At 40.8% G+C, this 24,808-nt stretch overlaps 1 protein-coding gene and 2 long non-coding RNA genes across 4 annotated transcripts in view; all 3 read right to left on the bottom strand.

The window, feature by feature from the left end:
- The window catches only part of LOC145449874 (uncharacterized), a 157,283-nt gene that overhangs the window by 43,966 nt on the left and 88,509 nt on the right, over positions 1–24,808 (bottom strand). Inside the window, exon 1 of one of the 2 annotated variants that reach the window (XR_013918373.1) lies at positions 737–1,504. The exons of the other annotated variant lie outside the window; for it this stretch is intronic. This is a non-coding gene — a long non-coding RNA (uncharacterized LOC145449874). Of the gene's footprint in view, positions 1–736; positions 1,505–24,808 lie in introns of those variants that run through there. 2 annotated transcript variants of the gene reach the window in all.
- Positions 6,864–12,586, bottom strand: LOC145449863 (uncharacterized). Its single transcript, XM_080328307.1, has 9 exons — positions 12,180–12,586; positions 11,757–11,970; positions 11,565–11,677; positions 10,866–10,986; positions 10,717–10,796; positions 9,864–10,013; positions 8,766–8,946; positions 8,218–8,371; positions 6,864–7,379 (listed from the first exon to the last, which is right to left on the bottom strand). The coding sequence occupies exons 1-9, from the start codon at positions 12,386–12,388 to the stop codon at positions 7,255–7,257; spliced, it is 1,347 nt and encodes a 448-aa protein (XP_080184433.1). The 5' UTR covers positions 12,389–12,586; the 3' UTR covers positions 6,864–7,254.
- On the bottom strand, positions 9,360–9,857 carry LOC145449877 (uncharacterized). The gene is made up of 2 exons (XR_013918376.1): positions 9,595–9,857; positions 9,360–9,444 (listed from the first exon to the last, which is right to left on the bottom strand). It is a non-coding gene; the product is annotated as an uncharacterized LOC145449877 (long non-coding RNA).

Genomic DNA, 24,808 nt, shown 5'->3' with positions numbered 1-24,808 from the left:
GATTAACGATGGTGTGAACCTCTAAAAGGTTCAGGTTCGCGTGACCACCTCTGGCTGTGACTCTCTTTAGTGACTGTTTTCCTCAGGAACGTTTTCGTACATTTTATGCTGTACAATATTGTGCGCTTGCGCAACCTCTTTTCGACATTGAAATTTCAAATCGTATTGATATTGTTCACCATCGAACCAATACAGTATTTGTACAATTCTTTTCGTCAGTATACCGTTACCCAGAGGTGGTCAAAGTAGTCAAGAAAACTACTCAAGTAGAAGTAGAACGAAAAAATCTACTCAAGTACGAGTAGTAAAAGTACTTCTTCCATAAGCCACCTGAAACTATTTGAAGTAGAAGTAGAATCGACCGACTTTAAATCTACTCAAGTATGTAATTGGTTTTGAAAACAGTCTTAATTCGTTCGCATGGACTGTCAAAAGCTGGAAATTAAGCTATGCGGAAGGTGCAGAGAGCTTGATTCGTATTAATGTATCCCAGGAGATATCAATTTTCGACGGAATAAGCATTCTTTCGCATCATGGGATGCAAATTATAGTATTGAAATGAAAATGCGATACTAACCCTTTGTTTACTAAAAGACCCCGTTTTCGAGAACATCATGGCATGGCGCCCTACACCATATTATAAGGCCCCACGTTTAGGCGAAGGGCATTACGGAGAAGTTGTATCGGATACGGTTTCAAAACTTTGCGGGATTAGTATAGGTCAGTGGTCGGGAACCTATGGCTCGCGAGCCATATATGGCTCTTTTGGGCATAAGATATGACTCTTTGCGAAATTTTTATGTTTGTGCCTAATTTATCAATATTGCAGCAACTTGTTATTAAATCCTCATCACGACCTGTATAATTATTCTTGTGACAGTTTAAACATGTCTTTGAGAGGTTAATTCAGTGCCGTACTCAGAGTTAGGGGCACATATCCCCTTTTCAATTCTCAAATTCAAGTTGATGTCGCGCCGGCGACCAACAGCATTCCCGAATTCGATGTACCTGCCATGAAATCTTAGATTGCACAACGCAGTTTTCAAATACATATTGTCTTCCTGATCTGCGGCGAAAAATGAACTGCCGAAGAAGTTCACAAATACAAATTCAAATTACAAACAACGGCATAGCTATCCACGTTCTTGATTGATAACGTAGCTTTGTAGTCGCTGTTAAAATGTAGGCGTGTGGCTCAACGTTATGTTACCGCAGAATATTTTGAGAATTGAAAAGTCGAATCGGAATCAGTGCCACAATTACATTCGATTATTATCAGTTATTATAAATTCGATGATATTTACGATTAATTGCGCTATCACAGGTAAGGTATGGTCCGGCCGTGCCTCACCTCCCCTCTCACGCTTTATTTTCGAACAATAAATTGGCAAGTTGCATGATTTTGGTAGTAAAAATGTTCAAAATCTAGTAGACAAGGGATGCGCTGCCCTACGTGCCTCCCCTGACCCCACCTCACGGACGCATCATGCATTACAGTAGGTATGTATACCTACTGCTGTTATGGTGACCATGTTTGGATCCACCTGCGTATGTCATCATGGGGCCTCGCATTTACGAATAGCATCAAGACGAACCTACGATCTCGTATCACTGACAAAAGTCTCAAATTTTGCATGAAGCTTAACCTCAACAATTATCAACAAGCAGACTACAAAGCCATCAGGAATACCATGTAGCACCACCAAAAGACGCATTACCTGTAAAAAGCGTGTGAAAAGTAGATTAATACTTTTACTGGTGTCTACGTCTGTTGGAAATCTAAATGGTAATTGTCTTAAGCTTCGAAAAATATCATAATCCCCTTTAAGTGCAATATAATTTAAAATATATAACTTGCAAAATATCCATGTAAATCAAGTTTCGTATACTCATTACTCATATAAGGCAACTAGCATGATAAGTACGAGTTTTAACAGAGAAAATACGGTGCAAATGACGAATCCCACGTAGGTATTTCGAATTTGCGCTACCATGACGTCACGATTTTTCAATTGTGACGTAAGAGTTGATTGACATGTATTGCTCTTTGGGAGTTGAAATGGGAAATATAGGGTCAATATGGCTCTTCGGGCGAAAAAGGTTCCCGACCACTGGTGTAGGTTAATAACAAATTTATAATTAGTGTAGCTTTATTTTCGGAAAATAGAGACATTACTACACTTGCTTTTATGATTCAACATGTATCTTCTGCAGAGAAAAGAACTGAAAGTAATTAGAACTCAATGTATGATACTCGGAATTGAAAGGGAAATACAAATACCACTTCTAAAAAGCGGAAAATATAGTTCATGTCTTTTGTCCGTAAAGCTCCAAAGGTGATCTGCTAAAACAGGTGCAACGTTCAAGAAAGCCGGATTTTCCAGATTAGCAGGACACGTCATGAGCTGCTAAATTACGATATATGATAGGTTTTGTTTGTTTTGAGGTATTCATGGTGTTTGTCGACTACTATTGCCATTTACACCAGGCCGATATTCTTCAATTTTACTCCGCAATTGCCGACTTAAACACGGCCCACTTCTAGACTTTTTCAAGGTGGCTGGATAAACCCCTAACACTTAGGTTAGGGTTGTTCAGAATTGACCGACTTTCAAAAAGTCTAGGTTTTCAGTCCGTTTCCCATGCCTTATACCTTAAAAACAAATTCTGGCTACTTTTTTTTGTAATTCATCCCCTGCATCCGTGTGCACATTGCCGTTTTTTCATGCACCCAAAAATTTTTTCGGAATTAGGGGATTCCCCAGTTGTGAGTGACGCGACAGGAATTGCAGGTGTTCTCATTGACGTGAAGCGTATGTGCTAGCGTTGTTGACGCGCTAGGCACGCCAGTGAAATGGGAATCATTGATTAGTCAGGTGTTTTGCTGCTTTGTTGTTGAAGAACTGTGTTTACGATTGAGGTGCAGGACTTGCCCGGTGGCTTTTTGACTCACGCTGTTAGCGAGTCTAGCGCAGGATTAGTGATTATAGTATTGTAGCAGTATTGTATTATTCGATCTAATGGACCTGATACTCTTTCCTGTCTACTGGAATTGAAAACAAAGCTTGTAAATGTCTTTTCCAGTGACTGTGCAAAACAGCCAATCGGTTGCTCAGATTTTTATGTTAGTTCCTAAGAAAGCAATGTACTGGTAGGAGTATTTCCAATTTAGGAATATTTATCTTCCAGAATCAATAACTTGATCTAATCCGGCTATTATTGCACAAGTTGTGCAGTACGGTATGTGTTTGACCTGAGAGAACTGAAATGTTTCCAACTAATCTTTGTTGCTTGATTGAGTTGATGTATATTTATTTTTCTAGGATTGGCTCTAGTGCGAAATGTCTGAAAAAAATTGTCATCTAGTGCAATAGTATCAAAGAAAACTAGAAGATCACGGTCGCCGACACAACGTTTCGTAGTTGGGCCATCTGAGGAAACATTACGGGATCAAAGCTGCCTACTGTTAGGAAAGTTATGCAGTATGTGTTACACCTAAGAGAGCATTCATATGCGAAAAATGAACCAGTAAAGTTACACATCCTGGACGTAGGAGATGAAGTAATACGTTTTTGGTTCCTGGCTGCCACAAAGACCATCACGCAAGTCAATGCCATTGAAAGATTAGAGACAGTGTGAAAACAGAAAACAAATGGCCGTCACTAAAGGAATCTGCAGGCCAGCAATATGTATCAAGAAAACAAAGCGACTTTGAAGCCAAGCCGAGTAAGCTATAGGCATAGGAGCCCCTGACGCGATGGCGGCAATTGAAGCAAGGACACTTCTTTCCCGCGAATACATAACATTTTATCAGGATCAAAGGGGTCCGTGATTAGCAACAATTGGTGGCAAAGATACCGTGTTGAAAGTGAAAATCATGTAACAAAAAAGACGTACCATGAGTGTGAGAGAGTGCACCAGAATCAAGTAGCGAAGGTGAATTTACAGAGAGCTCATCTATGTCTTCGCAGATAGCTGACACTTCCCACAGCAGTGATTTTGAAGTGGCACAGACGACATCTGGTCATTCCTTTAAATTTGTGACTCTAAAAGCGCCTGTAAGCCTATACAACGACAAAGACCTATGCCAGGTTTTTGATCGCTTGAAAGTCAGCGATAATGCTGCTACCATGATAACTGCAGCACTGATTAAAGCTTGCGATGGTGACTCTAATGAGTTTCATCTTTCAAGATCTGGAACCTATCGACGACGCATTGCAAATCGTTTTAAAATTTCTGAGTCTATTTTTGAAAAAATAGCAAACGATCCACCAAAGCACATTGCATTGCACTGGGATGCAAAGCTCACTAAAAGTCGTTTCGGAGGGAAATTTGAGGCCTTGGCAGTGCTGGCATAGAGTCTGCGTATTCCAACGCATTTGAGAAAGGCAAACTTCTTGGCAATCGAACTCTGGAGAGTGCTACAGGAAAAACACAGGCTGATCTGTCATTTGAACTGCTGGAACTTTATAATTTAACAAATAATGTCAGAGCTCTTGTGTTTGACACAACACCCTCAAACAATGGAAAAAATAAAGGTGCGGTTCTGTTACTTGAAGAATTGATAAACAGGAAAGTTTTCTACTTTCTACTTCTGCTTGTCGCCATCATATTCATGAACTAGTCATCCGGGGAGGTCTGGAAGTGAAGTGTGTTTGGATCTGCGACCACAGGCCCTGAAAACACAGATTTTAATGGATGGATGAGTCAAGTGCTGTACTGTCAAAAATGTTCATGTGGAGAGAGCAAATTGGCTATTCTGAAGAGTTCATTAGAATGTTGCCCTGTTTTATGTCCCAGCTTGGTTGAAAACTAGTAATGCATGTGAAGCACAGTATATTGATCTCAAATTCCTTCATGGCATGACAGACTTTTCATTGTGCGATTTCACAGTTGCTGATGTGGCATATAAAAAGATGCGAGAACATCATTGGCATCTCACCGAGGAAACGGTGGTATCAACAATGTTCTCGGCTAAACCAAAGATTCCTGACAAAGTGAAGGAAGCGATGGCTGCTAAATTGCTGCAAATGCCAATCCTTGAACAATTTCGCAGAGGTAGGCTATACCTCTGAGTCTAATCTCTGACTCTGTCTCTGAGTCAATGAGTATGGTTGCTTACATTGAACCGGAATCATGGTTTCTATTCAATGCTATACATGTCAAACATGATTGGTTTAGTCTTCCAGTTTCGGAATGGCATCCGCATACTGATTCGCATTTCGTGACTGCTCAAGAATTTGTGAGTAGCGTTGAAATAGTTAACGGCGCAGCAGAGCGTTTGGTGAAATTGAATACCGACTTTGATGCTTTCAAAACAGATGACTAAGAACAGCGAGCGAGTCTCTTACAAGCCGTGGAAGATCACGAAACAGATATGCCGATTTCTCTAAAGCAACCATTTCATCCGGACCTGATTCAAGTAGTAGGCTATTTACCAAGTTGATCTGTTTCTTTGCCTTTTTGTTTCGTTTCCTTGAAACAATGTGATGTTTATAATGTGGCTGTGAGTGAATGATACATTTACAGTTGTATTCTTGCACGTGGTGATCGCGGCAATTGATGAACAATCTCGGGTAGGGTTGAGGAGTGCAGGACAGGTGATCCAACAAAATGACTATCAGTCTTAGGCAGTTTTGAGGAGTTCTAAGGCACTGTGGTACATGAAGATGGTGTTCTGAACTGACAATACTTTCCATAGTGAGGTTATGTAGCACTCCAACCGCAATAGCTACATAAAACCAGCTTATATATGACGTTTTACTAGCCTAGTCCGAATGTCGACACTCAAATTTTAGGGGAATCCCCTATTTTTAGCCGATATTCTTCCAGCTCAATGTGCACACGGATGCAAGGGATGAATTACGAAAAAAAGTACCTAGAATATGTTTTTATGGTATAAAGCATGGGAATCGGACTGAAAACCACGACATTTTGAAAGTCGGTCAATTCTGAACAACCCTAACTTAGGTATACGAATTCTGAAGTCGACTACTCGTACAAGCAACCCATTGGTGTTGCAGCCGCGGATAACACCACTGCGCCATCTCGCCACGACATGAGAGGTAATTGCTAGATTGCGAAACGGTAGTTTCAAATGTTATGGTGAGCCCTATTTACTGTGATGAAATATTTGATATGGGCGACAATGCGGTGTGACGGAACCTAGCAATCCGGTACCTAAATTATAGTCACTGATACTTTCGTGAAAACATATTTGTCACTCCACAACTACTGTGCGCGAAGCTACTACTGGGCTCTACTTGACATTTATGGATATTAAATGCAGGTACTCCGTGAAAACATCCCCGAAATTCCTCAGGCTACCTTTCGTATTGGGGGATTAAGTCCGTCCTCAAGATTACCGGACCACGACCTGACCTATTGATCTCGTCTTCCGTGACATGCCACCCCATTTTTGTCACTTGCTTTTCTATATTATACTCTTCTACTTTTCATTCTGTGTCCATGTGCAATGTGCATGCCTCCTCTTTACATCGCATTGGCCAAGCTGGTTGTCTGATTCCAAAGACTACTTCAAGTCGTTTCGACACCTTCCTATCTTTTCACCGTATCGCAATTTTTGTGGAGTATTGGACTAATAATAATTGCTAATCAACCGAACCGAAGTCATTCTAATACCACTGCTTAGGAGTGTAAGGCTCTCCAGCCCAACTTTATCACCACGTCACTCGGTCCTATTGCGTCACCAACGATGCTGAAATATTTTTCCTTCTTTCTCCGCAGTGCAAGCAAACTCCGCCCGGGCCACTACACACGTCGGTTCCGCATGTTCGGACAGAGCGAAGGTTTCATATACCTAACCTGCTGACCTACTCAACTTAAATAACCATAGTCAAACCTAGGATACTGGAAGAGAGTATTTATTCAAAGCACGATAACGTTGATTACTACGTATGACACGCGACAAAAGTAACAAGAATGGAACTGTAGGAATTACCTCGACCGCCATCACAAGAATTGCAAGAAATCCGACGAAAAGATCATAATTAATGAAAAGCAGAAGAAATAATGTTTGAATGATAATATACAGCGTTTGATTAGAACGCCTGAGGGTCAGTAACACGTATGATACAGCGAGTCAATACTTGATACAAAATACACAGACCATAACATCAGCAGTGTAGTAATAAATGGGTTAGAAGATGAGTCTATTTTACTAACAGTTTAAAACACCCCACCACAACTGACAAGGCGCTGTACAAACAGAATCGTATCAGCATACAGCCACGCTCAAAACTCATGGCTGTTGGTCTCCAGAAAGCCTTTCACAGCTGTTCCGACAGAACTAACGTCAAGGAGAAAGGTATCGTGCCCGAATATGGAGTCCAGCTCGAAGTAGGTAACTGCACCGTTTCCTGTAATCGAAAAGACAAGATCATATGAAATACATAGAGGCGATCAGTGACAAATTAGATTTTACCTACACTGCATGCACTATTTATCAAAGGGGTTATGTTTTGAGATTACTTACACTTTACTTCACCAAGGTTGTAGCCAAATCAAAGGTTCCAAGTCGCATGTCATTTTGGTTTTTATAGTTCTGACTAGAGTCAAGTCGAGTCATTTTGAATTCACCGCCGAGTCCAAGCCAGGTAGCAACGGATCGAGTCCGAGTCATAGTGTTGAGACTCGAGTCCGAGTCAAGTCATAGTGTTTACTGTTCAGTATCGAGTTCAAGCCTGGTTCAAATCACTTCTGTGAAACTCTTGGATGATAACCAAGACCTCAGATTCATAATTTATAGATTCTCACTCTAAACTTGTTTATTCAAACGAATAAATGACAATTTCTCGTCCTAATTTTCAACTATCATTCCTGATATACGAGACTTGAATAGGTCATTCATAATACAGTGGTTCTCTGAATATATTCATGAAAATCGCACCAATTCACAGAGACATTAGTCCTTTCTCGTTCGTTGCCAAGATAGATTTTGCAATTTGGAAAGTAGCCACAACCAATTGGCTATCAAAAGTCTGTCATGCAGTGGTCAAACTTACTTTTAGAAACTACTTGATTACTTTTCGGATCTTTCATTTTTTTTACTTCTACTTGAGTTTTGCGCCTGAAAATCACTACGTCTATTTGTAATTAAGTAAAGATTTACGGCGATACTTTTATTTCCACCTGAGAGGCTACTTGGGCCATCTCTGGAAACACTTTCTGATTTATGTGAAGAACGAGGAGTATTACCTTGCTTGGTCAGTTTATTGGCTAATTCCCTCTGCTGCCAGACAGGAAACAGTAAATCGGTTGAGGCGCCCATGACGAGGCTGGGACAGCGAATCTGCGACAGTCCGCTGGTCCCTTTCGGAAAGTAATCGTCCAAGTCGAATAGATCCATCGCCTGTTCGGAAAGCAACATATAATTAGATAGACCACCAGGGTTGTAACCGTGTCGCATGGGTTCGAGTCACAAGTCAATCTCGTTTTTTACAGTTTTGACTCGAGTCCCGTTGAGTCATATTTTATTCATCACGGTGTTCAGTCTGAGCCCAAGTTCAAGTCATAGTGATATCTGTTCAGTCAGGGGTTCAAGTGATGCTTAACTCATTTTGGCACTTTTGAGATGTTTATACAAACAGGTAAAAGACCCTGCGATCTACAAAGGCTATCAAAATATGTCACTTGAATCGAGGCATATCGAATGTCGCGAGTACGAGTCATTTTCTAGTTTATTAACGACTCGAGCCATTACAACCCTGCCGACTACAAATTTTTTGTGCATAAAACCGACTCACCTTTGAAATATACAAAAGCGAATTCGGGTCGAATTTCGTGCTGAACGACAGGCCTTGATATTCGATGTACTGCTCGATCTCAAACGTCGGACATAGTGACACTTCCGCGTCCGGCAGCGTTAGTCTCCCGAACCTTTTTTCCCATTCGGGACCGCTGCGGTAAGTCAAGGTGGCAATTTCTCTAAAATGGGCACAAAACAGTCACTATTTGTCAGGGTTGTAACCGAGTCACAAGTCAATCGTACTCTCATAGTCTTGACTCGAGTCAAGTCGAGACATTTTGAATTCACCAGAGTCAAGGCCGAGTCCGAGTCAGCTAGTAGAGGGCCGAGTCCGAGTCATATTGTTTTGATTCAAGTCCGAGTCCAAGTCATTATGATCACTGTTCAGTTTTGAGTTCAATCCAGTTCAACCCACTCTTTTCAACACCGCTCATTGATACAGAATGGCTCGCAATTCGTAATATAGTAAATTTCTTCAGTCATAACAGTTTCTAACCCTATTTTTTAAGTATCAGGGACTTATAGACGAAATGCCAATGTGGTGACTTTCCAATTCTTACAATGAAATGTCCGTCCTGGTTGTCCGAGTCTCGAGTCATATGACTTGGTTCGAGTCATGCACAATCATTCGAGTCAAGTCGAGTCACCAAAAAAATGTGACTCGAGTCGAGTCATGACTCGTGTCATTACAACCCTGTTATTAGTATCCAAGTATCGAAATCCAGTAAAAGGTTTTGTCCAAATAGACCCTTGAAATTGAGATGTACTGCTTGAACTACTGGCGCACTGGGGCAGTGTTTACATTGAACATGGCTGTTACATCACACTGTGAATGTGATAGCTTTCACACACTGGATATTTCATCTAATATCATTTTACAAGTAGACTGCTGTTCAGTCGGAAACAGTAATTTCGTTCAACATAGCCGACTTGGTAATACTGCTAATCCCCGTCATGTTGTGCTTTTATCTTAGGCGTCAAATGCTTAGCAATTATTGAAACCCCACAAGTCTAACTGAAGAAACCTCTTTCGCTGAAACTAGCTTGTGACAAGCACCAACTTTACATGACATGATAAGAGCAACGCTGGTCCCACCTGGCAAGTTTCATACCCCTGTAAGGGTAATCGCTCTCGTAGTAATGTCCTTTGTTCCAATTGCTGTCTTCCATAATACAACGCCGTTGAAGATATCTCAATGCTATCGAAGTGGGACGCGACTGAGAACAGGCAGAAATGGACACCAATCTGAATAAAAGATAAAACAGTTAGTGTGATAGAATCGCATGCGCAGTAACATTTCATCAAGGTTACTTGAAGCGAATTTTTTGTAAAGATCCACCAGAAACTAAAATCCAACTCATGAGCTTATCCAGCTAGGAGGTCAATATACATTACGCTATAAGTGTATTTCCAAATTCATCCCAATCAACAGTCAGGTAAACGGTGCATAACTGATACCTAAGTAAAGTAAATAAACTCGTGAACTCATTTAACAAACCACAGTCACCAGTATGGCACTTAAATTCAGTGATGAAATAACCGAAAAATCAACAAAATACCATTGATATGTTCCATGAGTCATAGGCTATGTCATGCCCAGTTTTCGAGTCTGTTTACCTGCCTATTTTCACACTAAATGCCAATCTGCGGCTGAGCATACTGCTAAAGGTAGCGACTGTCTACTACAGCCTCATAAAATCAGTCTTTGCTGGATTTATCTGGTGTGACAAATTGTCTATCAAATCTGTCTATTATTACACCACGAAGAAAGAATTTTAAGTATGTTCTGGCAGAAAGAGGGCTACATAATATTTTGCATCCGAAAGTGGGTCATGGCTATGAAAAGGTTGAGAAATCCCGTCACACCTATGTGATAACCCAGATAGCCTACTATATATATTCTCGATAAAAATATATGAAGGAAATAGAATCCGAAGGAAAAACATACTTCTTAAGACGATCTGGATACAATGATGCGCAAGTAACTGAACACATTCCGCCAAGGGAAGATCCAACAGCAGCGTGTAGCTACAATATTAGAAATCAATGACAGCCCATAAGATAAAAATCACACATTAATCCACATGAAATTCTTACCTGTTCAATTCCCATTTCATTCAAAAGAAGAACGGACGCTTCAACCATATCCTTGACACTGATCATCGGGAAATTTGATCCGTAATGCTTTCCAGTGACAGGGTTGATCGAAGATGGACCTCTGCATTGAAAAATAAAAATATATTACCCACACGCACAGGAAATATGATTTACACAAACACAACCAACCACAAATCTTACAAAATTAATGTAGTAGCTTAAGGAGCAGTAATTTTGGATTGCAAGCTGTACTATGATCATTTCAAGCCAGAATTTATGAGGAAGGCAAGCACTTCACAGCACGGGGTCAAGAATTGAACCAAGTCATGCACACAATTGAATTGCACAATGTGACCGGCGATCAACTCAATCGCAAACACAGATGAGTAGTTGGGCCTTCGTTGCGGGCTGACCACAATAGATAAGGACAAGTGTCTTCAAGCAAACAGCACTGCACAACAACACACGCCGGTTGCAAACATGACCAAAGTAAATGAAGATGAGTAGGTAAGCCGTCATTACGTATTGAGAAGTGACCATAAGTGTACTCGAATTCCATCTAACAAAACTGCAATCCTATACCGCAAGTCACGATGGCAAATATTGACGTGATCATACGAATATCTAGTTGATGTCAGTAGGCTACTAACTGGCCGGGCATACAGAATTACTTGGAATTTCACAACAAATTTTACTTACGTAGTTCCGTAGCATCCACCCAACTGATTTATGCAGATTATGAAAAACTTGTCGGTGTCCAAAGCCCGACCAGGGCCAATGAACTTTTCCCACCAGCCAGGTGTGGGGTTGCCCTGTATAAAAGGGTTAGGAATGAACATTTTGCTAACTCGGTTTGCTAACAGTCTAAAAACCGAATGAAAAATATCTAACCTCGTGGCTTTTTGCGTGCGAACTGGCTGACAGGCCTGTGTATAAAAGAACAGCATTGCTTTTGTCTTCATTCAACTCTCCCCATGTTTCATACGCAATATCCAATTGCGGTAACACGCAGTCGTTATACAGGAAGTGGAAAGGTTCGTTGTATTGGAAAATTTCATACCCCCCTACTATTTTCTGATATGACGGTTCCGGACCTTCGACGTATCTGCAAAATACATTATCCGGTCACTATAAAGCAACTTGTTTGTGCTATTAGATCTTAATTAAAGATGAAACTACTATGGTGTGATTGCTGCAGAACAAATCCATCAGTGAGCTTAACATGATATAATTAGATAGCCTTTCAGCCTATAATATAATTATGGTCATTACATGTTAAATATGACAAAACTGACAGAAAATCTAGCCTCTAACCTTTTGTTTAGGCACGGAAAATCAAAGTCACTTCCTCTGAAATTTGAGAGTAACGAATTCGACTGCTTGACGTTGCTTTGTTGGTGCAGACTGCCGCACCCCGAAAAACTCCTATTTTGTGTTGTGCTGAGATCTTTACACGTTTGAGTGCAACGGACAGGAATATCCCGCAGTAACCGCCGATAAAGTCCACCAGAAATTGACCCCATGATAATTCTGGCAGTGTGATATAGACAAATTAACTAAGACGCTGAGAAAAGCAAAAACAAATGATTATATTTCCTAATTAGGGTTATTTTCTAGTACCACCCTCTAGTTCACTACCAAATTCAAATCTATTTATAATCATTTTCACAAAATTATCACCATGTTCAGAAATTCAAAATACCATAAGAACATTAGTATTATAGCTATAGGCCTACAGTTTTTTTTTCCAAATTAGACTAGAATAAGAATTATTACACAGTTCTTTTTCAAATTAGATTAGAATTGGAATTATAGCTACAAATTTTTTTTCTAAATCAGATTAGAATAAGAATTACTGAATTCACGGAAACTTGCAAATTATATCAAGAATGTTCAGTTCGTATCAAATTGGACTTCATTCTCATTAAGAAAGAGATTAGCAAATGCCTGTATAGGTAGCTTGGTCCGTGTTGCATTATACAGTTCACCTGTAGGCTGTAGCATTATTAGGAATACCAGAAATTAGAGTAGAATTAGAATTAGAGCATATAATAATCATAATTATCATCAGATTATATTTGAACAAAAAACGGTTCACGAACCAGAGTAAAATTATAGGAATTTGAGCAAAGAAACATTCCACAAAATAGATTAGAATTATCTATTTTTCCTAGTTTGTAAACACCCCTTGCACATACCAAAATCATGAAACAGCTGGTATGCTACTCTCGAGCACAAGCTTCCAAATTAAAAGAACAATCACAATCAAGATTAACGGCCACATCGGGGTCCTGTTCAACATCAATATACACTCGATAACGTGAATTGACATTCTTAAAAATTCCAATATATTATGATACGCAGCCGCAACTAAAGTAAGCTTATGTAGCTGTAAACTCATGTGTATGCTGTAGCTGACTTGATGATCTCCCGATCCCTTCGCTACAGCCTGGTTCTGAATTGAATTATATATATTTTGCTTTGTATTTATCTATCTATGTATTATCAATATTCATGGAACCGAATAAAATTATCTCTTTCCGTCTCTCTTATGCAGAGCTACATCAGCAACGCGACTAATATCCCTAATCCCCATCTCTGCAGTAGAGATGCATCATTCTTGTGCGATACAGTCAGGCAATGCCAGATCTTTTATATGCAATGCCGTCACCTAGTGAATAAATGAACCCAAACACAAAAGGCTGCATGACTCGGCAAATTATCTTATCAATGACGTATTGTAGCATCATCCTCGGATTTCAGTCAGCAAATGGCGACGACCGGTCAAAGTCCAATAGACCTACGTCAGATAGCCGCACCCACCATACCTCGTATTCGTAACAGATTTCCAGTTCCAGTGTACATTTTCTAGATATAAAGTTGAAAAGATTCTGTTAAATCAATATGCAATACTGCGCAAGTATTAGCAATATTTATGCATGGAACATGTACGCAAGACAAAAGCCACGCCATTTATTGTGTTAATTTCGTTCATATCCGTTTAATGGCGTTAGATATACTTCATTTATGAAACTCTCCTCCTAAAATCCGAATTTTCAGTATAGACCAAATTCGCTTCAAGCATGTAGGAGTACAATAACCGTATGGACGTTGGGACAGGTTGGATACTAGTTAGAGATTTTATAGACCTTTTCGTTATACTAGAAATTCTAATAATCGTGGCGTGCAGGGTGCTTATCACATGAATACACCGCTCTGGCATGCCTCACGTGTCACGTGACGACGTCCTTTGCTAAATGAAGTGGGTAAATACATGTGGGCATGTGCATTGATATAACATGTTTATTGATGACTGAATGAGATATTTTCAAGTAGGCTAGGATGTCTGTAAGTCAAGTAGGCTAGGATGTCTGTAAACGGAAGAACATGAAAGCGAAAACTAAATATCAATTAAATTTACCTAGCGATGTAGCCTAGGTTATACCGGATCGCTCATTTGCATATCGATTTCGGACGGTGTCCGGTCAATACCGAGAAATCCATTATCGAATTTGGACACTGTCATCGAGAAAGCCCACCACAGAGAATGGACATTACCGAGAAAGGACACCACCGAGAATGGACATTACCGAGAATGCAATGTATGCAATGCAGGAATGTTATGCATATGTACAATGTGCATTGTACAAGTCGTGTGTATATGTGCATCACGGCGTTGCCACATTCAATGTCGATTCTCAGGTATAAATTCTCGGCAACATCCGTCTCAGTATGTTAGATTCTCGGCATTTGCCATTCTCGGTGGTGTCCATTCTCGGTCATGACCATTCTCGGCAATGGTTTTCTCGGTATTGGTATAGAACCAGTTCGGACACAGGCCTACCTAGGCTAATATTGGCTTTCGAGCATATACGATTTGATAGCGAATTTGCCTACCGACGCATTCCAATCCTTCTTATTGCATATCCACTGTGTCCATTCTATGCCATCTTCTGTAATTTTCATTCATTGTGCAACTGTACAATGTACATGCCTCATATTTGCATGTTCTTCTTTTATTACTATCTACCGGCCACGGAGCGTGTTTGAATGAAAGACTATTCCCATCTCCTTCCTATCTCTTCAATGCATTGCAATGTTGTGGCGTTTTCAGTGTATAATATCAATAAGTAAACGAACGGGCCAATGCATGTCTCGTCTTTTCCATTGCTAGCATTTTTGCTATCTTTATGTATTTCCCATTCGGTATTCAATCTGTACAATGTAGGCCTACAATGTACAATGTACATGCCTCGTTTCATCACGTACTTCATTTTTATTTGTTTTGTTATCCGCATACCAAGGCAAGTGTTTGATTGATAGACTTGTGCAAGTCGTTCCGGCTCCTGCCCTACTTTTCATTGCAGCTTGTCGCAAGGTTGCGGTGTGTTGAAGTGATGAAAATGGTAGAATGTTGAATAGTAAATGATGATGATAACGCTAGCATGTCAGCATCGCAGCATTGAGATATAATAGATCTCGAAACTTGATGACTGACTTAACCAGTGGCTTCGAAACGATAATAAATTGAATTTCTTTATAAACCTTAAACATTCACAGAATATCGCTGCAGCTCGCACTCTCGCACCACCTCCCACCCCGGTACTAGTTTAAGTCATGCAATCTAATCTTAAAACGCAGGCAGAGCACCGCAAGAAATCCACACCCCGTCTTCGCTATTGGCGACTGCATGGTCTGTCAATTTTGATCCTGAGTTCCAGCCGTATTTTTGCTGTGCTACAAATAATTCAGCATCTATAAGAACAGCATGATGATGTTAGCAAACCATTCTGAAAGTGCTACAGGACAGCTTTAGAATGTAATATCCATTCAGTGTTCATTCTATCAAAGTCGAAAAACTTTAGGGCTAGAATTGTAAAGCATATCGTATACATATCCAAGCGCGACACACATACCATGCGCTTACTGCGTGATGTGTGCCATTCTCAAACTTACGCAACAGTCCGGACGTAATATCAGAGCAGAATTTGAAAACGGGGCTTGTTCTTGGAGACAAATTGCAATTTTCATCTTCTAACAACAACACGCGTATTTGCTGAACATGCCTTTCTAATCCATCACAACGAGCATGGCTGAAATGAGAGGCTTTCCAGTTAGTTTTACTGTCACATATTTATTAGTATTTGCGTTGGTATTCTCCTGACCCAAATAACAATACTCGCATCCAGTCACACCGAACATGTACAATGATATCATGTCAGCATTGCTACGAAATCACTTTCATTTATAGCCACTGGTAAATACCAATGCTTGAGGAATTGCAGCAAATGCGACACCACGGAAGCGTGCACTTTTGCTTCCTATACTGATAAATCGTTGAATGATGTGCTAGCTAGGCCCACACTATAACCGCGAGAGAATTCTCGGAATAACCAATATATTTTTATGAGTATAGCTAACTTTCAAAGCATCGTTCTTGCACACCGAGCAATGCCTTAGCTTAAAATTCGATTTGATGCTGCGAAATATCGCCTAGGCCCAGGTGGATGTCTGATTTCAAAGACTACCCCAAGTCATCATTATTTTATTAAAATTTAATAGGCGTTTCGACACCATCCTATCTTTTCATTGTATCGCAGTGTTGTGGTGATTTGAAACGATAAAATTGATAATAAACTCATTCTGAATATCCACGTGACGGATTGACACCTACCGCTGCTCTGTTGCAAACTAGCAGTTCGTGCAAGGAGATTAGTGTTCGAATTTGCTGTTCATGTACATTGTACACTGTACAGTGCACAGTACATACATTAGTCGATGTATTTAGAGCCGCATTCTTTGTCAGTCTTATTGCGATGACTTTGTCACCAGTTGAACAGCTCGGTCTGGCGATATCGAGGCAAAATGATCGGATTTAATATCTTGATATATAAATTCTGTTCCGAATTAAAGATGTCAATCCAAGTCAAAGTCCACAATTTGTTTTGTGTCATGTCCAAATCCACCCTAAATACTGCAATGGGTTATACTTGTTTAAACGTCGTGTAAAATTGAACGCTATTAACAATTTCACGTTCGTTCAAGTCGAAATCCAAGTCTCGAATCCCAAAGGTTTCTGGTTCGTTGCTCTCAATTTCGCAATACTCCATGTCTTCGGAATCGGCGTGTGTGTCTTTTTAGATAACAACCAACGGTTTATGCAACCTTTTATCGTTTGCCAAACAAAGCTATACCAAAATTGGTCAGCACTCACATATGGTTGGATTTGCAGAACTATTTATAGAATACGATCTATAGCTTTTCGACCGCAAGGCACACGTGAGAATATATTTGAAGCACTTGGTGCTGTCGAAGTATTACCCTTGTCTAGCTTCGTAAACTGCACAAACAGACAAGTATATATGTCTAACCTTAAATTGTGCAATATGCGATCGAATATCATTTCGAAAAATAAGTCATCATTGTCTGCACACGATGCGTCGGGCCATAATACAACGGAAAAATACAGCTGGATTTCCGCGGGTGCTACTAAATTCTCAGCGGCGCATGTTGCCAATGCCAAGTTAATCATTATCGACGGTGGATTTTCGTGAAACGAGTCGACTCACGCATAGGAAAAGGCAGTATTGAGACAGCAAAAGACGGAAAAAATTAAAATTACACCTGCCTGGAAATTGCGCATTATACGCTATTAGATGGCGGTGAATTAATGAATGTAACCTTGAATTATATTCTGAATATTAGCAAACATATTTAACGATGGAAAACTACGGAATGTTAATAGAGAATGCTTCAGATATTAATAAATAATAAGTTATTACAAGGATATCTACATATATTGACCTACTTAGACCACGACTAAGTCACGTGATTGTTTATCCGGTGTGCTCTCGATCTATATTGGCAACGCCGACTCTCAATTAATGCGAGAGAATGCTAAAGGCGTGACCAATGGCCATTCATTGTACACCGAACGGGGACATGTCAGCGCATAGACCCAGGGATATCTAAACAGTTTAGTTTAGATATCCCAGTTTAGATATCCCTGGCATAGACCGCATGACAATTAGCTTCAATGTTTGCATGCATAACATATTTCAATTAAAATACTATTGAGATGAGCTCAAATTCCGAACTAGTAGGTTATCCTTTCGAATTGCATAGTATCTGAACAGACAAGAACTAGGTATTGGGTATCAATGCGTCTCAACACGTATCTTCCAATTTTAGGGGTCAGTATACTATTCCCTTCCCACCACAGACAGATTGTGAAAGAACTTGCAGCGTTTCCAAGCGATTACAAATTTACGTGCAGGTGAATGAGAGATTCGCAACGAGAACTTGCGGTAAACAGAGAGAGGGGAGAGTATTTATCTCCCCCCCGACAAAGTCCATGACAACAGACAACATCAACTAGGATACAGAAAAAGTGAAAAACGCATATATTAGGACAGCAACATGCGGCCCATGAGGTCATATTCTGTTGTCCACGATCTGATTTGAGGTTTCGGAAGAACGCTGAGTAAGTCGTTTTGGAATGCTGAAATTGATATGTTGCTTAAAACTAGCAATTCCCATGTGCCCAACATTACTTTTCATCATTATCTGATACGGCTTCGGCCATGGTAATAGCATTCCAGGGAGGAAGAATTAGCTGATATGAATGGTTATTGGTCATATTTGTCTTGATGTGCAATGGCCCAAGCACCGCCAACACCGATACGCGTAGAAAACAACTCGGGGCTTCCCCGCACGAACAAGCTTTGCGAGGAGATAGTTTCCAGCAAATACCGTGTCTCGATAACTCCAATATCGATTCTTTAGTTGCTGAAAAGTGCTGTCGTGTATTGTGAGCAGTTCATATTTCAAATAGAATGAAGTGAAGATCATGATGTTTTTGGTGGATTTGTATTTCCCTAATATAATATTATTTCTTTGTGGTTACTATGCCCGTCGCTCATGTTAGAGTGCACAGTTTGTAAGACTGTGTGACCTACTTTATCAATATATTGCATTCATGCGGCCCGTGGCCTCTACGAAATTTGAAAAGCGGCCTGCGACCCGTTTTGAGTTGGCGACGCGTCGCATACACGGTATTTGGTATCGCATCGAATGGTCACCGCGACCTAGTCAACTAGTAGGTCACTACTACTAGTATTATCACTTCCCCATCAACCCAGTACGCTGTCTCTATGATCTGGTTGACAAGAGTGTTAATAAACAAATACAAAACAAAACACTTCGATTCCCTACTACTATGAGTGTCGCTATCAGTCTGACATAACATATTTTCATCATCATCATCATCATTGGTTTATTAGCAATTTTATCAGTTCAATACACCACAAAAAAATGCGATACAATGAAAAGACAGGAAGGTGTCGAAGCGACAAGGAGCAGTCTATGGAATCTGACACCCACCTTGGCCTAGGCGATGTAAAGAGGAGGCATGCACACTGAATGAAAGTAAAGAAGATAGTATAGAAAAAGAAAGCGACAATAAATAGGGCGGCATGTCATGGGAAGCGAGATCGATAGGTCAGTCGTGGTCCGGTAATCTTGAGGATGGACTGTATTTATTTAGTAGTAATTGCTTGTATTTCGACTCGAATGTGGACATGCTCGTCGACTGTCGGATGGCCGGCGGGATACTGTTCCACACATCAGGTCCGGCATATTTGATAGAGCGATGATCTTTTCGGTCGATCATATGATATTTGGACGACGTGGACGCGCGTGTGTTGTACTTGTGCGCTTTTGATTCCGAGGTAAAGAAGTCATTGAAATATTCGGGGCAACGACCGCAGTGGAACTGATACATAAACTTGGCGATTTCTAGTTTCCGCATATCTTCTATGTTTAGGACGCCGAATCTCTTCAGCAGCGACTTGTTGGATGGGCAGCCAGGCCCCTTCGGGGCCCTATCTATGATTCGGAGTACTTTATGTTGTAGTTTTTGCAGTGGCTTGAGTGCAGTTTTACTGGTAGCCCCCCAACAGAGGATGCCATAGTGTAACTTCGATTGGATTAAGGATTTAAAGAGTATCAGAAGAACCCATGCTGGCACGAAGCGCCTAAGGCTGTAGAACAGGCCGCACTTCGGTGATAATTTAGTTTCTAGGGACTGAATATGACTCTTCCAGGACATGTTCGAGTCCAGTAAAACCCCGAGATATTTGGCATTATCTGTGTTGGAAACGGGCTGACCAGCGATATTAACGGTTAGGTTATTTTTTGAATTTACTGTCAGCAATTGCGATTTCGAGGCGTTTATGCAGAGGTTGTTCTGGGCCGTCCACTCATGGACTTTGGGCATTTGGTCACCAGTCAGGGCATCCAGCTCTGCCGTCGAAGATGCTGAAGAGAGGAGGTGAGTATCATCAGCGAAAAGTGTGGTGTTCAATGAAGAGGTTTCAAAAATGTCGTTGACATATAAGGTGAAAAGGACCGGTCCAAGTACTGAGCCTTGGGGCACACCACAGGTCACCAGGTGAGGAGAGGACAAGGTGTCTGAGATCGCAACCATTTGTTGGCGTCCAGTGAGGTAACTTTTCATGAGCTCAAGTTGTGGGCCCCGAAGTCCGTAGCGCGCCAATTTCGAGATGAGAATTTTATGATCCGGAAAGTAGGACACTTTTCACAAATCACAAAACTTAAATTTCCGGACTAGACAGATGGTGATTAGAAATTTTTAACGGGAAATCCTCTTCTTTTGACTAAAACAAACAAGGTTATTTTTCCAATCCTACGCTGGAAGGATTCTGAAAATCGTAATCCAGTCTTGTTACGCAGCGAGTATTTGCATGGTATAATAAACACCACAAGAGAGCGCTAACGAACAACAATATCCACCGTAGCCTGTATCAGTGTAGGCCTATATGTCAGGGGCGGGCAACTTCTCCACCCGGCGGGCCGGATAGGGGAACATGAAGATAAGACGGGCCGAATTCCTGAAATTTTCTATGAGTTTGGGGGAACTCCCCCCGTGGGTACGCGCCACAGATCCGTCCATCACACCCTGCACTACCCTTTGTACATACAATTCAGAGACGCACACATTCTAGCAGATGCGAACTATATCTGGTATTAGGCGACCAACTCACGGGCGAGCCTAAATCAGTGATATGAATGTGATAAAAAATCAGTGCGCATGTGGCTTCCAGTCTCGCGAAGCGCCAACATTTTTTTTTGAATAAATGAATGAATTTGATCAATGATATTGGTGCTTGTATGAGCTAGTGGTTCCTTCGAAAATTTACTGCACGTTATTTCAATTTTGAGCATTGATCATGCCATAAGAATATTTCCGCAGATTATTCACTTCGGGTGGGTTCATTCTTATTAATTACTTCATTCAAGACTCCTGCAACCCCACGGCCTCGGGCGGTTCTGGTGTATCTATGATACTGTATTCTCACAGTCAATACACGTACGCAGAGACACTAAACAGCGCGAAGAGCGCGAATATTTTTTGGTTTGAATCCATCTCCCCGGAAATATTCTATTATATACAGATACTACGAATATTCTCGAAAAAAATTGGGTATGGCATGGCCCCATTCGCCCCTGGCTACGCCAATGCAGTGGACATGAGTTGTATTGGAACGTCGCTTTGTCTTGCTAATGTTGAGGGTCGAAAATGTTTGCGCCCAAATGCCTGTAGACGGCGACGCGGGCCGCATCATCACGTAAGACCGCAAACTGTCGGCGGGCTGCACAAAATCCCGTCGCGGGCCGTATGTTGCCCGCCCCTAGTATAGGCTCTACTACATTCTCAGCTCGTAAGCTCAAAACAGCTGATCATTTCTGCGAGGATGCATGCATTGCTCGGGCACTGGGAAAGAATTAACTATTGTTAATCATCAGCGCTATCACAGCTGAGTATAGCACGCTTGCTCCATTACCGCCCTAACAGTTTGGCCTCAGATTGTTCTAGCAGAACTAGGAGCATTCCGAAGTCGCAGCAACTGGAAGGAGCCACCCACTATTCAGCCAATCTTTTACTCACCATCTCTGAGTAGAAGGTTCGGATGGGATTACAAAATAAAGTATCCCATGTAAATAGGCCTACTGTTAGCGTATAAAAGACTGTGAAAACCTACAGTTCGATTTCGCCTCCACTAAAGGAACCTTTGTAATCAGAAGTTTTGCCTTTTGAACTTTATTATAGGTTCGTCCCTGTGAACTTATATGACAACAACAAATTTTATGATTTCATGACATCATCATTCATATCAATTTCATTTCAACTGAAACTGGCTCGCTATTTATGCAGGAGCCACTATATCATGAGAATGTATTTTATAACATATTACTATTTTGAAAAGCAAACGACGATATTGTTAGTATGATAGCCGATGAGTGATGAATAGGGCTGTTCAAAAATAACTTTTTTTTCGGATTCCAGCCGTTCACTGATTAAATTGTCAGGTTACCGTAAACAACGCTGCACAGCAAATTTGGTTCAATTCTAACAAGTGTAGGTCTCCGCAGATCCAATTAAAAATTTTAATTTAGAAGAGAAAATTGAAAAATAAAATTTTTCAAATTTTTCTGCCAACCCCATGAAATAGTTGAGCCGTCTTCAAAGACGATGCAAAACAAATTTGACTCAATTCCAACCAGTAGAAGCGGAGCTATTTCAGTTTTTCGTTGAAAATTCTCGGATTGATGAATCATCACTGAAGATGCATTATCTCATAGGCGCGCATGAAGGCTAAGCTAGCCTATAGGCCATATAATCTTAAGCAATAAAATCTTCCTTAATTTGACGCGCAATGTTTTATAAAAATGCCTATAGGGATTTATAAACTATGTCCTTATTTTGTCTTATTTTCAAATCTCATACCAGCTGCATGGTATCAGCTGCACACCAGTGAACCCGTGATTAGGGATGGACGACAGTGGTCCACATGCAATCCCCTGACATAACTAAGGCATACTCTTAGCCAGAATGAAAATTTGGTAGTGACGAAACTTCTTCAACAATGTTGTGACACTACATAGCCTACTCATCGTGACACAGTGAGCAGGGTTGTAGTTGTATTGAAAGTGTGTCTTTCGCCACGGTTACCCCACTGATGATGTAACTGCATATGCACACATGCCAGGGCTACATGCCATCAAATGCGAATAAGCACCAGGACATTGGTCTGGTACCTTTTTCGTCCGAAGAGCCATATTGACCCTATGTTTCCATTTTCCCTCCCAAAGAGTCATACATGTCAATCAACTACTACGTCACAATTGAAAAATCGTGACATCCTGGAAGCGCAAATTCGACATCACCACATGGGATTCGTCATTTGCAGTGTATTTTTTTTCAGTAAAAACTAGTACTAATCATGCTGGTTGCCTTATTTGAATTATGAGTATGCAAAACTTGAACTAAATCATTTTTTTGCTAGTAATATATTTTTATTTGTTTTGCACTGAGGGCAGTGGTGGACCTACGATGAGGGGGGGGGCGAGACTTCCGGGGGGCTATGAGTATGTAATCGCAGTTTATTTCTCGTCGGAGATCAGAAAGACAATTTATATTCGAAAACTGCATTGTGATACTGGCGCTGTCACGTCTCCTAGTCTCTTTGATCAATAAAAGCATCGTGCAATTCAAAATTTCGTACCGGCTACATCAAATTTGCGAGTGATATTGGTCGCCAGCAACTTAAATTTGAGGATTTTGAAAAGGGCTCCGAGCGCCTAGCCCGCAATACGTCGCTGAATTAACCTATCAAAACATGTCTATACTCCACAACAATAATTATACTTCTCGTGCTGACGATTTAATAACAAGTTGCTGCAATATTGATAAATTTGGCACAAAAATAAAAATTTCGCAAAGAGCCATATCTTATGTCCTAAAGAGCCATAGGTTCCCGACCACTGCACTAGGAGGTCACGAAGGCACTCACGCCTTGCAATAATTTTTGAACCAGATAATGAACTAAAATTTCGCCTGCATTTCTACTGTTAGCGGAGATTAATCAATGTCCTGACGCATAATGCCGTGTTCAGACTAGTTCCATACCTTACTCACTAGAAGCTTACGTCACCCATTACACTATCATTCCCAATATTGCAGAAGCGGAATGAGATGCTATCTGTCACTGTGTGGGCTCATTGATCGTTAAGAACTGTGCGATAGTATCTTCTAAATCGTTAGGCGTGTGTCATAGTCTTAGGGCCGAGTTATCCGAATTAATCGCACCAAGTCGCAGAAGGTCACGACCCACATAAGCGGTGGCAGTCCGATAATTTTAAGACGAACGAGTCGTTAGGGGTTGTATGATATTACAACGAGGTTAATTGTTCAATCACGTCCTTTTAATCTCGTTAAGTCGCGCGTAATTGTCTGAATAGTTCAAGAGCACTACACATTTTTGTCAGTGCGGAATTTTATACATACGTCGGTCGCCGCGTTGTAGTGTGTATTGCGTTCCATTCGCGGGGCAGACTTCTTTCATACCTCGTTGTAGCACGATCGCATTTCAGCGAAATGTTTCACCCCGAAAGCGATCCGGTATACTTCTTGTTTGTTTTGCAAACTAATCTGTACATAAATCTTACGACTCGCTCCGCTAAATGTTATTTATAATAATCCCCTTTTCGAGTAGATGTTTACAGTGGAGAAAGAAAGAAAGCGGCTCCACGTTCAGAAACAATTCTCCAGTGATTACTCCGTGGAGAAGGCAATCAATTCCAGGTATATACCGTGATACTTATAGACACCCTGGTAATATACCATGACGACGCCACACGAGTGTGCTAAATTACTTTCATTGCAACTTTTATCATGGGCGTCAATCTGTTTTACGCTATTCATGGTGTTTCTCGGCTACAATAGTCATTTACACCAGGCCAATTTTCTTTAATATTATTCCATGTCTGCAGACTTGTCGCACGGCCTAACTTGTAGCCTATTTTTAGGCGCCAATTACGCGTAGGGTTGCATTTAAAACAAATGGTTATTTAAAACGCTT

The sequence above is a fragment of the Botryllus schlosseri genome, chromosome 11, assembly GCF_051294905.1.
Source record: "Botryllus schlosseri isolate E-star chromosome 11, Bs_hap1, whole genome shotgun sequence".
In the NCBI taxonomy this organism is placed as follows: domain Eukaryota; kingdom Metazoa; phylum Chordata; class Ascidiacea; order Stolidobranchia; family Styelidae; genus Botryllus; species Botryllus schlosseri.
Note: the sequence above shows the minus strand (reverse complement) of the source record. Positions and strands in the feature narration are given on the sequence as shown.

Excerpts from the sequence above, each read along its gene's own strand:
- LOC145449863 (XM_080328307.1), bottom strand. The coding sequence starts at position 12,388 with ATGGGGTCAATTTCTGGTGGACTTTATCGGCGGTTACTGCGGGATATT. Across the intron at positions 10,014-10,716 it reads TATCCAGATCGTCTTAAGAA|ATTGGTGTCCATTTCTGCCT; the intron begins GTATGTTTTTCC and ends TCTTTTATTCAG. Across the intron at positions 8,372-8,765 it reads CGCTTTTGTATATTTCAAAG|GCGATGGATCTATTCGACTT; the intron begins GTGAGTCGGTTT and ends CTTTCCGAACAG.